Source organism: Amborella trichopoda, chromosome 4 (assembly GCF_054954075.1).
Source record: "Amborella trichopoda isolate Santa Cruz 75 chromosome 4, AtrichopodaSantaCruz75HAP2 v2.0, whole genome shotgun sequence".
In the NCBI taxonomy this organism is placed as follows: Eukaryota; Viridiplantae; Streptophyta; class Magnoliopsida; order Amborellales; family Amborellaceae; genus Amborella; species Amborella trichopoda.
This window is the reverse complement of record NC_142339.1, coordinates 48,288,319-48,302,672: the sequence shown is the minus strand read 5'-3', so window position 1 is coordinate 48,302,672 and position 14,354 is coordinate 48,288,319. Positions and strand designations below refer to the sequence as shown.

The following is a 14,354-nucleotide window of genomic DNA, read 5'->3' as shown; positions in this document are numbered from 1 at the left end:
CTTCCGAAATGCACATGGATTTGAGATGCTTAGCTTATTTTGGGGTATCTGGGAGACTTCTTTTGGATTATCCAGCAGTAGGATTCAAATTTGGGATGTAGCATTGCCATTGTCGACATTCTTATTGAATCAAAAGCACAATCCAAATCCTGGGCATGTGAGAGACTTTCCGATGTGGAGTAATAGTGAGCTTTATGAGCGGTACCACATGGCTTTTAGAGGCCATGTGGCTTGAGCACCTTTTCATAGAGGAGGAAAAGTTAAAGGACATCAAAGGTCCAGGACAGGACAAAGATCCTGGTTAGCTTTCTCTATTCAAATGCTTTTGGGACCACATGTGCCAAATATCCTTGTCTTCATTAACGAATTTCATTACAGATGCAGAGTCCAAAAGGCCATGAATGCCACTTTCATGCAATTGATACCTAAAATTGAAGGTGATGAAGAAATCAAAGATTTTAGACCTACAAGCCTCCTCTGTAGCTCATACAAATACCTAGCCAAAGTTCTCTCCTCTTACCTGAAAGAAGTCCTACAATGGGTCATCTCACCTAATCAAGGACCTTTTGTTAAGGATAGGTAGATCTTAGATGAGGCTTTTGCAGCCCACGAATGCATCCACTCTAGACATCTAGTCTTCCGGGTTGGGTTGGAAGGCGACTTTGAAAAAGCCTATGACCATTCGGATAGGATGTCTTTGGAACCAAATGGACACAATAGACCAAAGGTTGCATTTCAGCTCCATACTTCTCAATACTGATAATGAACCACAAGCACTGAAGGGTTACTTTCCCTCTTCATGGGGGTTCCCCATTCCCCTTTCCCCTTTCCTTTTCACCATAGTGGCTGAGATGTTTAGTAGATCCATTGAAAGAATGTATCAACATGGCCTTTGGAAGGTTTCAAAGCGGGAAATCAGGGGTCTTTAATCTCTCACTTGCCATATGTCGATGAAACCCTTATATTCTGCAGCGCAACCCAAGAACAAATGGAACACTGTGGCTTTACCTTAGATGTCTCGAAGTGGCAATGGGACTCAAGGTTAATATGGCTAAAACGAAAATCATGGTGATCGCCGTTGATTTTCATGGTGATTGTCGAGAGATTCAATTGCAAATTTACAGCCTTGAAAGGCAGATTTTTATCTGGCAAGTCATAACTTTGATTAAGGCCATCCTCTCTAACCTACTTGTTTTCCAAATGTCTTTATTCCGCATGCCCATATCCAATACAACCCAGCTTGAGAAATGAGGAATTTTCTACGGTTGGGACAAAAGGACAACCACATGGTCCATCTCATTGCTCGAAGCACCATATGTCTTCCCAAACGACAAGGTGGCTTTAGTATTGGTAGACTGAGATAATGCAACATGGCCTGACTAGGGAGGTGGTGGTGGCGCTTTGCTGCTACAAGATAACCACATGTGGCAGGCTCTTGTCGGACGTGAATACCCCACTGAACCATCCGCATGGTTACGTAAGGGCTACGTAAATTCCAGGTAGGGGTTTGACGTTATCTCTTGGCATGCTCTAACCCAATTAAGGTCAATATTCACTTTAGAGCCGGAGGCGGTGAAAGATAAAGTTCTGGACAGACCTTTGGATTGGCAACTCTCCCCTCTTAAAGTAGATTCCAATCCCCCTTTCTTTTGGCTAACAATTATGAAGAAATAGTGGCCTAAGGTAGTCAAAAGCAGTGATGTCAGAACCGGACTAGACCGGCCTGTTTGAACCAGAAATCAGTGGCTGTTCGCCTGTTTGTTTTGGTTTTGCTATAGTGGAATGGATGGCCTAGTGAACCAGAGCTGGACCAGCCAGTTTGGAGGTCATTATGTTTTTACCCATATCACCTTTTCATTTAATCTAAAATACCTTTCAAGGCTTGTTATTATCATCCTTTTCAAATCATATAGGGGAATGTTTGTCAAATACAATTAGAAGGGAAGTATAGCATTTTGGAAAATGATATTTGAGAGAGAGAGAGAGAGAGAGAGAGAGAGAGAGAGAGAGAGAGAGAGAGAGACCATCTGGGGAATTTTTGCTCTCTCTCTCTATACTAGAAATCCACTATCCATGGGGCTTTTTTCTAGCAATTTTAGATGGTGAATCCAGTCATTAATCTGCTATTGGAATTTTTGCTCTCTTTCTCTCTATACCTGAAATCCACTATCCATGGGGCTTTTTTCTAGCAATTTTAGATGGTGAATCCAGCCATTAATCTGCTATTGTCCGGAGCTCAAGTATATTCAACTACTATTTTGATTGTTTGATTTAATGGTGGAAAAAATGCAAAAAATTTGGATTTTTTTTGTGGGTTTTTTGCAAGGTCTTGTAACGAGTCTTGAATCTTTTGATTAGTGTTCATTCAAACTCAATGAAATATTCATTAAGTGGCTGTGATTTTTTATGCTTTTTTCATGTGCAAAAATACTTTCTTTTGTGGGTTTTTAGATACCTTTTTTTTTGCTCTTCGTCTCTCTCTCTCTCTCTCTTCTCTCTCTCTAAATATTCATTTCCATTTCTCCAAGCAAGACTTTTCTGTTTCTGTTGTTTTGGATGAATGAACTTTGAAGCTGAAACTATAGTGTTTTAAGAAAAATTCAATTATTAATTAATAACCACCATGATAGAGTTTAAAATATCGTAAATCATGCACTCATAATTTTCTGTTTATAAGCCAAACTTTTTTCCAATAAATTTATTTTTTTCCATGTGAAAAGATGTTGAGAACTTGAGATTGATTTGTTATATTTGTTTATTGTTTTCTTTTATGTTTTTTATGTGAAACTGAAAAAAAGACAATTTTATATATTTCCTTCTTTCTTTTTCTTTTTATGTTAAAAACCATTGAAAAGAATATATATTATGAGTTTTACATTTTGTGTCTTCAATAGTTATTTGACTTGTTGTATTTTTAATGAGTATCTACGTATTGCTCAATGGTTATTTTTCGTTTCTAATATTTTTTTTAAGTTTTTCCAATTTTTCAATAAATTTAATTTCTCCCTTTTTCTTTTTGATCCATATTTTTATTAATTTTTTAATTCATAGACCAGTCTGACCATGAACGAGTTCGGTCAGCCCAACTAGACCAGTGCCCTCACTGGTCAGATCCTAACAACATTGGTCAAGAGTATGGTGCCTAAATTTTAGGTGGACATTGGTCAAAGCTCACATTACCTTCCTGCTGATGGCCCTTATAAATTATTTGGAGTCCCTCCACCTCAGGTAAGTTCACCTTGTCATCAATCTGTAGTATTTTGCACCAACAACCCATCTCCAACTCCTCTTCCCAAATCTTGGAAGGAGAGCATGGCTGAGACCCATCCCTCCCAAAATCCAAATTTTCACTGGATTTTGATCCTCAAGAAAGCACTCATGGCTGACTTCCTGCAATGAAGAAGCATCCCTTAACCTAATAGATGTGCTATGTGTAATACAGCCAAGGAATCATATAATCTCTAATTCCTTCATTGCAAAGGGGATGGAATGTTTTGGGCAATGATGCTACTCATCTTTCAATGTACATGGGTGTACCACTCCACTGCTGTTGTTTCAAACCTTGTTCCCCCCTTATATAGCAGCACACATTTTTCTTTGGTGTGCTTCATTGGTTGCAAGAATTTGGATGCTTTGGACTGATAGAATGCCAGAGTATTTGAGGGAAGAGAGAGAGCACTTCCAATGGTGTAAAAGATCAAATCAATTCCGTGATGATCTCTTGGGCTAAAAACTCAAAACATTCAAATGCTTGGTCACCACAGATTTCCTTGACAATTGGCATACTATCTTAAAAGCTAGGCACTTCAAATATCTCAGTCCTCCCTATGGAGATTCCTTGATGTTGGGCAGATCAAACTTTACTTTGATGGTTGCTCACTCGACAACCTTCGCCCAGCTGGTTTCGGAGGACTTTTCAAAGACCACAACCAAAATACCCTCTCTTTCTCATGTTTCATTGGGCATACTGATTCCATAATGACCGAAAGTTTAGCTCTCCTTGGGGGTGTCCAATGATTCAACCCGGAATGGGTTAAGTTTTTGGTCATTGAGGGTGACTCAAAGAGTGCCATATCTTGGGCATCTGCTGCTTCTCGTTGCCCTTGGCAGCTACATTTTAAAACAAATATTTGATCTTTGCAGTCATATTCATACCTATTTCGACATAGGTGGTGGGAGGCAAACTATTAGTTTTAAAATGTGGGGATGGGATTATTTTAATCAAATCTGGGGCTATTAGTTATCTACATAATAGAAGGTGTTATGTCCAATATGGTTTTAAAGGGTCTTCAGCTACAACAATTAAACTGGACTGGGAGCTGAAATTATGTTTGACCAATCAATCGAATGAGAAATCATTTGTTGAGCCAAATGTCCTCACGGTCTGTGCATTTCTAGGGAGGTTGATGAAAGGAGATGCAATGGCTGGGACAATAAGCAATGGGTAAATATTACTTGGAAGCCTTTGCAGGCATAAGTTTTCTCATTTCATTGTAAATGTGGAGATGACCCCAATGCCCATATGGAAAGGATTTGGGACCTTAGTTTGTGCTCCAAATCTCTCTGATGTCTTGTGGCTGATGAATCTAGATATCAAAGCACAAAAGAAAACTGAAATGGAGCATGTCATGGCTTCCTTCCAAATTTATATGGTTTAAAATAGTTTCTATGGGCCTAAATATGGGACTTTGGAGAGATTGCAAGGCATGTAGAGTAATTAATAAACGCTAGGATTAGTACATACTCGGAGAGGGACCTAATGATGCATGAAGAGTCCTATTTGGAAGATATATCAGGAACACATGCTGGAGGATTACAACCTCTAGAGCAGCTCCTAATTTTTAAGTTGGAGAAATCATATCCTTTTGAAGAGAAATCGTGAGAGTTCCATGGTGGTTTGGAAAACATAAAAAGGGATGATGTGATGTTTTGCTATAAGTGAGGAAAACTTGAGCACTTGTTCAACATTACATGACCAAGCAAGGTTCTATTGCTAAAGAATGTTGCAAATCCAGTTGTCTATTGTTTGGACACTGATTTATTTTGTGGAGTTTGAAGATTGACACTATTCTTTCAATAGATGTGGGGAGCGGAGCTTGTTGGGGAGTGGCAATCCTCCCTTGAAATCTCGCATCGGCGATCCCGAAGCTAGAGCCTAGTTCCTTCCATCAAGGTAGCTCAATCCTTATCCTATAAGGATCTTGGTCTCTAACTAAAAGGGATCTTGATTATTGTGGAAGGGGATCATGACTCCACTGAAAATGGGGTGCAGTCACGGTTTGAAAGGATCTCGATCATACGGTATGTTTCAAATGTTTTTGAAGTTTGAATCTGATGTACTTGATTTAATGCTTTTCTCTTTTTGGCCTTTTGTCAAATTTCTAGCTAATGACCACTTGTTGATGATTTATGTTTTCTGCTTGCATGGTGGTGGTTTGATTGAGTGGTTTAAAATTGGTGAGCTGACTCTGAATCGCCCGAGTTGGCTCAGACTTGGGTTTCATCCTGGTCTCAAATTGTCTCGAAGAGGGAAATTACTAGTTTTGTCCAGAACTGGGTTGTATTCAATATAGTGAAGCGTCCTGTCTCGTTAGGTTAGTGTCTCGGGCTATTCCTAAATTCGGCCTTTATATTGGTTCTTAGGCACTCCCAAGTTTGGGAGCTCCAACCATGGTCCGATCCTAAGCTCTTGCTCTAGCTCTTGCTCCTACACCCACTTTGCTCCCACTCCCAACAACTATGATTCTTCCTCATGCAAATGTAGATATGTTTCTAAAGAAAGAAAAGACTCTTTGAAATTAGCGTCGATGACACCATGTCATTTAATGATCTATAATCAATTTTACACATTGTAGTACTTGTATTTTCTTGGTGACCTTCTCTGGTTTACCCATGTGTACCTCGAGTGATTATCTCAATATATTCTTGTGATCCTGTTGTCTTGGTCTTCTAATGTGAATATGTTTTTTGTAATGATCGTGTTATTGTAAATCATGGTTTTAAAGATTGCCGATTGAAATAAGCGTTAGTTGATCAAGATCGAGTTTGGTGGTTGGGCGATCAAGGCTATGGAATCCGGTTGATTGCCGATTTGTCCAAATTCTTATTTTTAATATTTATTCCTTTCTTTGTTAGTTTGCTCTGGCGTGTCAGCTGATCTTTATGGAATCACCGATTTGTATCGGTTCACTAGAGGGATGATTTGATATGGGTTTTAAAAGCCTGTTGTAACTTGTGACATATTTCTTTGTGATTCCAAAATTAGATTTATGTTGGTGACTGCAATTACTTGCATGGATTTGATAAACGAAATTTTGAAAGGAACAATGTCTTAATGCCCTACACTGGGTATGGAACTAGGGTGCCCAGTCTAAGTCGGCTAATCGAGCATGTCGTTAGAAAACTGTAATTTTTGGATGACTTTTGTTGGATTTTTAGAAGACGTAGAGAGGCGTGGGTCAAGCTTGGATCATCTAATATGGTACTAGAACCAACATGGTGCTGGTTCCGAGTGAGTTGGGGGCATGGAATCGAGATTTTGGGAACTAAGTATGTGATACATACTTTGTGGTTTTGGGTGTATTTGCAACTAGGTTTATCGGCGAACTAGGAGTTCTGAAATGGTCCATTTTGATCATATTGTGGTCACCTTGGGTCTTGCACTCGTTTTTTTTATGTTGCAGTTGTTTTTTTACTGTGTTCCTGAATATTGAAGCATTATTGGTATGGTGTAAATATGTTTTTTGGCATTAGTGAGATTGATATTCAATATTATTTATGTCCTCAAGCATTTCTGATTTCTACAACTATGGTTGCGATGGCTTGAGTTGGTTTAGGTATTTCTTGACATCCTCACTCTTTTCCCATCACCTCTCTCTTCAAATCTTTGAAGTAATTAGGTTATTTGGTTGAAACAAGTTATTTTTGTATCAATTTTTTTTAAAAAAGAAAAAGAATAAAGTAGAAAAGAGAAGTTCTTTCTTTTACATTATATTTTGACTTCCATTGTCATGGATGAGTTAAATGGGCGTCTACAAGATAAGGTCCCGTTGTGTATGTTGTTTGTCAATGACATAGTTTTGATTGTTGAGACTAGAGGGAGCGTCAACACAAAGTTAGAACATTGGAGAGATGCTCTAGAATCTAAAGTTCTAAAATTAGCCAGACTAAGACAAGACATATGGAATGCAAGTTTAGTAATAATCGGAGTAGAAATGAGGAGTAGTTAAGATTGATGTTCAAGAAATACCTAGAAGAGATTGTTTTTGATATCTAGTGTCGATAAGTCAGGAGAATGGAGAGATTGAAGAAGATGTCGCACATAGAATAAGAGTTGGATGGACGAAGTGGAGATGTGCATCAAGAGTTTTATGTGATCGTCGTATGCCATTGAGATTGAAGGGGAAGTTCTATAGGACCAAGCATACTTTATAAAAAGGAATGTTAGGCCGTCATGAAACATCATATCTATAGGATGAGCGTAGCTGAGATGAGGATGTTGAGATGCATGAGTAGCAAGACAAGAAAGGATAGAATTCAGAATGGATACATACGAGGGAACTTACATGTGGCTTCAATAGGTGTGGCTTCAATAGGTGGGCTAGCCATGTGTAGCATAGACTTAATATACCAACGGTTAGGAGGTAGGAAGGCTCTAAAAGGACAAAGGGAAGGTCCAAAACGATATGATGATTTTTGGTATTAATGAAGGTATGACCCTTGATAAAGAAGAATGGAGGAACATGATTCATGTTGCTGACACAAATAATTGGGATAAAGCTTGGATGATGATGATGATGGTGACGATGATGATGATTTTGACTTCCACAAATATCTTGTCATTTATATGTGATACTGTGAAATTTTTAATACTTTTTGTTTCACTTATCATTTATGATTATTTCCTTTTCTTAAGCACACATTCCATTTGAAGCTCTGAGTTGGGTGTTAACTTGCTTTGATCATCACTGGATAATTTATTTGAGGCCACTTACTCAATTAATACAATTGGCTGGCCAGGTTAAGTTCTTGAAGTGTTATAATAACACTAGTTGATATTTCCCTTCAACGGTGCTTCTTCTTTATTTGTTTATTTGTTTTTTCTTTTAAAACTCTTTTAGAGAAGTGATGGAAAATGTTTAGTTGCATTAGAAAACATGATGAGTTGTTGTGCTTATTTTCTGAAAGTGTTGGCTTTTCTGAACTGTGTTTGAGTATCAGATTATTGAATAGTTCATTCATCACTTTCTTTTCCACATGCATAATGCAGCTGAGGCTGAAAAGAACAATAAGAACAGTGATGGAACGACAAAGGCTGAGGAACGATCTAAGCGTGTTCGTTCATTGAGTGAGTTGCTCTATCGTTCAGAGGTCGAAAATAGTGATACATCACAAGATGGGCCAAGATCTGAAAGAGAGGATTCCGATTATGATGAAGAGATGGGGGTGGAGTTGGATTTCGAAACATCTGTTTCAGGTGATGAGGGGCGAGAGACTGAACCACGCATTCTCCGTGGAAGTTTAAACTTGAGATTTCACAATAGAGGAGATTCCGGAAGGGAAGATTGCAGTACAAATGGATCTTGTGGGTCACCCTCTTCATCTCCGAGAATGGAAAATACTTCAACCCAGGCATGTATTGACCTCTGTTTTGGATGAACAGAATTTTGATGCACAATTCTGTTTTCTCATATAGTCAAATAACTCCGAATATTTTATGATATTGTACATTGATAAGTGATAACCATTGTTGACTGTAGCAGTTTTGGTGTTCAATATATTTGGATGATTCTTATTATGGATATTTTCATGAAGAAATATTATATATAATCAATGGAAGAGGAATGTTTCCTGAATAAGATAATTTTTCTTTCACATCCTAGACCTACAAGCTATACCTAGGGTCAACTGTCATGTAATATCAGTTATCATAAAAGCTTTGTAATCAAAATGTTGAGCAATGATGATTGAGCACTGTAGTACTTCATGGTGCTCTTTTTCTTGCTCTCCTTGTTTTATGTCTCATGCCTACGCTTGCCAACTAGAAGTGGGATGCAACACATAAGTTCTGAGCTGCATGTTTTTCCCCAATCCCCCCAAATACAACCCCCCACTCCAACCACAAAAAGAAAAGAAAAAAAAGAAAAACGCTAATGTTCCATCTATGCTAATGTTGCCTCCATTTTGAATGTTACACACATTTTGCTTCTTTCCTCTCATCATTGCAGCCGGAGGTTGTAATTGATATGAAACAGAGATATGTTGGTCACTGCAATGTGGGGACTGACATAAAGCAAGCAAGTTTTCTTGGCAGAAAAGGTAAACATTGGACCCACCTCTTCTATTTTCCTTTATCTTCTTTGTAACACTTTTGCATGTTTGGAAGCTAGACATATTATTAACGCCTATGTTACATTGACACTTCAAAACATGTGAAGTCGCTTGGATCGATGCCTGCTGAAGGTGATGTATCAGCATTGACTGGAAGTAATGTAAATGTTGTTTGATATTTCAGAAACAATGATTATTTATCACCATTTAATTTACTACTTCTGAATGAGAATAGAAATGCTCGATAAACATGAAGAATGGGGAAGATAAAAAGCTTTATTGGGTAAATACGGAAAGTCGGAAACAATCCTTAGAGGAGAAATTAAGGGTTTCAAGCATTATAAACTAGAACGTTTTACTTGATACATGACACCAATTATATGGCATGTTATTTTGTTCATTATTATAGTTGTGAACAAAAAGTACTGCATAAAGACCATGTGTATGCTTGCATGTCGTTACATAGGTTCACATCCACCCATCTGCTTTTGAATGAATATAGTATGTGATGTTTATGTACCATTGTTATCAGATTTGATTTGGAGGCTTCTTCAGTTTGGCTGGTAAAAGGAAGTGTCATGGCCGTTATATGGGAGACTTTAATTTCTTTAAATTTTGAAGTAATTTTAAATATGTATAGAAGTTAACATTTACTCAAGAAAATTTAGATATGTATAAAAGAGAAAAATGATAGAAACTTAAGGAAAATAGCAAATGAGGCCCTAGCAAATTTGGGAAATTTGAGATATTATCTGAGACTAATATTAAAGAATTTTATCTTTTTTAAATGTTAATATTGAAGCATTCTATTTCTTGTTAATAATAAAGGAGCCTTTCATTTATTTATAAATTTTTATTGAAGTGCAAGTTCCGATATTAGAAAACATTGATTGCTTTGTGGGGGAATAAAGAGCTAGAGCTTTTATTAACTGCCCAATTTTTAATAAATTCCAAAAGGACTTTTTTGTTGTGTAGGTGCTTGCAGGGATTGAAAAATTGCCGTGCTGACTCGAGCTCGTCGAAGTCGGCTCAGATCCAGGGGGTACCTGGGTTTATTTTCACCTGGAATCGGGAGAGACGACCCAAACCCCCTTGAAGATTTTTTTTATGGTGAAAACAGCTACAAAGCCACTGTTTTTTCATCATTTTTGAGACCAATGACTCATTCGATATTAACCCCCTATCGATCAATTGATGCAAAAGGTGATCCGTGATTGATAAAATTCCAGCTTAGGAGCTTGAATTTTGATTTTTTTTCCAAGTTTCTTCATTAAAAATATTGTTTTAGGAACCCTAAAATACAGATTCACCAATCCATTATTTTCTCGCTCAAATTTCTACCAAAAAATTTGAAATTTGTTTCAAATTGTTGGTGAATGAGTTCTCCATGAAGATCCTTACTTGGAGTGTAAGGGGCTTGGGACAGTCGTCCCAAAGGGAAGCAGCTAAGGATTTCACCTTAAAACACCTCCCTGTGATACTCGCCCTCACAAAAACTAAACTATCAGAGCCCACCCTCCACCTCGTTCTTCCGGTCTGGGGTAGAAGACCATGTCAGTGGGCCACTCTGCCAGCGGATGGGGCGTTAGGGGGCTTATGGGTGATCTGGAACCCTTCAAATCACCTCCTTCTCTCTTCCCACCTTGGGGAGTTCTCCGTCACCGTGCTTCTCTCTCGCACATCAGACGACTTCCTTTGGAAATTCTCCGCCATTTATGGCCCTAACTCAGCCTCTCTCTGACCACGGCTTTGGGCAGAATTGGGCCATGTAGCCTCCCTTCCCCATCCTACTTGGTGTTTGGGAGGGGACTTCAATATCACAAGATGGTCACATGAGAGGAACTCTAATCCCTCTATCTCCCAGGGAATGCGGGACTTCCCGGACTTCATTTTTCGTGATGAACTCCTAGACATCCCACTTCAAGGAAACCGTTTTAAGTGGTCTCTCACCCAATCAATCCCTCTCTAAACTTGACAGATTCCTTCTATCTCTGAATTGGGAGGAACACTTTCCGGGTTCTCACGACATGGCATTATCAAAACCCACTTCTGATCACTGCCCCATCCTCCTGGATACACTAGCCGTTAGAAGAGGACGTAAGCCATTCAGATTCGAATTAGCTTGGCTATTAGAGGAGTCTCTCCCCTCCCTGATCCCAATATGGTGGAACTCCTTATCCGTCTAGGTGTCGAGAAGAGCAGGTTATAGACTTCATACCAAAATCCAACTCCTAAAAGCCTCCCTAAAAGTTTGGAGCAAGTCCATCCCCGGTAACTACTCCCAAACCAAGTCCTCCCTTCTTAATATTATCCAAGACCTAGTTCGTATAGAGGAGTCCAGACCTTTGACAAACATAGAATCAAACCTCAGAACGAAAACAAAGTTGGAATACTTCTCTATCCTCAAAAAAGAAGAACTTTATTGGTACTAGAGATCAAGAGTAAACTGGTTAAAAGCAGGGGACCATAATATGGGTTTCTTTCACCAAATAGCTAATTGTCGGAGAAGGGACAATACCATCTCGATTATCTAACTAGATAATTGCTAGTTGGTGCAACTAGAGGAAATAGAGTCTGCCATTCTTGATTTCTTCCGGACCCTATACGCTGTCTCAGCGGGTCCAAGATCGAGAATGACCACTCTTGACTTCCTAACCCTTTCAGAAGACTGGGCACTCTGGCTAGAGCGCCCTTTCTCAGAAGAAGAAATCTTAAAGGCTATCAATGAATTAGCCAAAGACAAAGCACCCAGTCCAGATGGGTTCCCCATAGCAGCGTTTAAAATTTTATGGGAAACTTTTTGTCCACTTCTTAAGCTTCTTTGACGAATTCTTCCACAAGGGAATTTTCCACAAAGCCATTAACGCTAGCTTCATAGCCCTTGTCCCCAAGGTTGAAGGGGCGGAGGAACTAAAGGATTTTCGTCCAATTAGGCTCCTCAATTCCTCATATAAAATTCTGGCCAAGGTTCTGGCCTCAAGGCTACAATATGTTCTTCCATCTATCATTTCACCGTCACAGACAACTTTCATCAAAGATAGGCAAATTCTAGATGGAGCCTTAGTAGCACATGAGATCCTAGAAGAATCAATGGCTAGAATGGGGTTTCGGGATCAATGGAGAAAATGGATGAGAGGTTGTTATTCCCATCCTTATTTCTCGATTCTCATGAATGGACCCCCTCAAGGTTTCTTCTCATCCTCGAGGGGACTGTGCCAAGGGGATCCACTCTCCCCTTTCTTGTTCGCCATTGCAGCTGAAGTCTTCAGTTGATCTATATCACGTTTGTATCACAAAGGCCTCCTCATTGGATTCAAGAGCAGCCACAAAGGCCCAATAGAGTCCCACCTGCAATATGCAGATGACACTTTGGTGTTCCTTGATGCCTCCTTAGAAGAAATTGATAACTTGGGAGTCTATCTCAAATGCTTCCAAGTGGTCATAGGTTTCAAAGTTAACATGGAAAAGTCAAAGATGATAGGAGTGGCACTCACGAATACAGAAATCAGAGCTTAATCCCCAAGTGGGAATGTAAAGTAGAGGAACTTTCCATAACTTACCTAGGCTTGCCCTTGGGGTTCGGGAAACCAAAAAGGAGACAATGGTTCCACATGATTGATAAGGTGGATGGGCGTCTGGCAGGGTGGAAAGGGAGATACCTTTCCATGGCTGGCTGTACCACCTTGATAAAAGCAACATTGGCAAACACTCCTATCTACCTCATGTCTCTCTTCCACATGCCAACCTCGGTGGCCAATCACCTGGAACTAGTAGTGAGGAATTTCCTCTGGTCAGGACAGGCAGAGAGAACAAAATACCACCTAATATCGTGGGATAGGATCTGCTTACCCAAGCATCAGGGAGGGTTAGGGATCAGGACCCTCAGAAAGCACAACCTGGCCCTCCTTGGGAAATGGTGGTGACACCTAGCCACGCAGACAGACTCACTCTGGGCTCAAGTAATACGGAGCAAATATAGGATTTCGGAAGAAGTTTGGGTGGTGCCCAAGAGGAGGCTGCATGATAGAGCTTCAGAAGCTTAGAAGTCTTTCGCCTTCTCTCTCTCACAGTTCAAAAAGTTCACAAGATTCCACCCTAGAGAAGGAACAAGAGTGCGGTTTTGGTCAGATCTCTTGCTAGGACACACCTCCCTTAGAGAACTCTTTCCCTCCCTATACTCTCTTGCCTCGAACAAAGACTCTACAATGTAGATGAAATGGTACAATTAGGAAGTCGAAGAGTCTGGAACCTCTTGTTAAGAAGAAACCTCGTAGGCGAGGAAACTAGCCTTTTCCAGTCACTCTCGGTAATTTTACATTCCACCTTCATCTCTTTTGAAGGGAGATACTCCATGATTTGGATGCTAACCCCCTCTGGTACATTCATGGTGGCCTCCTTATACAAAAGACTCATCCAACCCCCCACTTACCCCCTAAAATCATACCTTTGTCTTTTCCAAGGTCTGGTCCACAATTGCCCCCCCCCTAAAGTTCAGACCTTCAATTGGATTGCTTGTTCTCAACAGGCACTCACAGTGGACCAGCTTCAAAAAAGAGGGATTCCAATCCCCAATAGATGTGCCATGTGTCTCAGCAAGGAGAATCGAACTCACACCTCTTTATCCACCACGAGGTAGCCCACAACCTCTGGGGTCAACTGTTACAGCTGTTTCACCTCCAATGGGTTACTCCATCGACGGTCAAGGCCCTAATTAACATGGAACATGCATCAATTAGGCTGAAGGCTGGAAGTACTGTATGGAAGGCAGCCATTGCTGCGTCCATATGGGTGATATGGGTCGAGAGGAATATGAGAATATTCCAAGGACACAAGCTTTAGGTACCAGCCCTGTTCCACAAGGCCCCTACTCTAGTAACATTCTGGGCATCCAACCACGGGGTGTTCTTAGGCATTCTAGCAAATGCTTTTATCAGCCAATGGGAAAACTTACTTTACCACAATCCACCAAAGGTGCAAAGACCAAAGGGCACAATAAAGCTTAACTTTGATGGCTGTTCCCTAGG

General features: G+C 39.8%; 1 protein-coding gene across 8 annotated transcripts in view; it reads left to right on the top strand.

Moving 5' to 3' along the window:
* ASG2 (transducin family protein / WD-40 repeat family protein) overlaps nt 1–14,354 on the top strand; it is a 49,216-nt gene that overhangs the window by 14,440 nt on the left and 20,422 nt on the right. For 6 of the 8 annotated variants that reach the window (XR_016054632.1, XR_002280394.2, XM_088865417.1 and 3 more), the window contains 2 exons: nt 8,270–8,631; nt 9,228–9,318. Coding sequence is in view for 6 of the 8 variants with exons in the window: in XM_088865417.1 (XP_088721543.1) it covers nt 8,270–8,631; nt 9,228–9,318 (453 nt within the window). In the remaining 2 variants the exon portion in view is untranslated. Of the gene's footprint in view, nt 1–8,269; nt 8,632–9,227; nt 9,319–10,305; nt 11,373–14,354 lie in introns of those variants that run through there. The other 2 variants (XM_088865418.1, XM_020665305.2) reach the window with 1 other exon arrangement.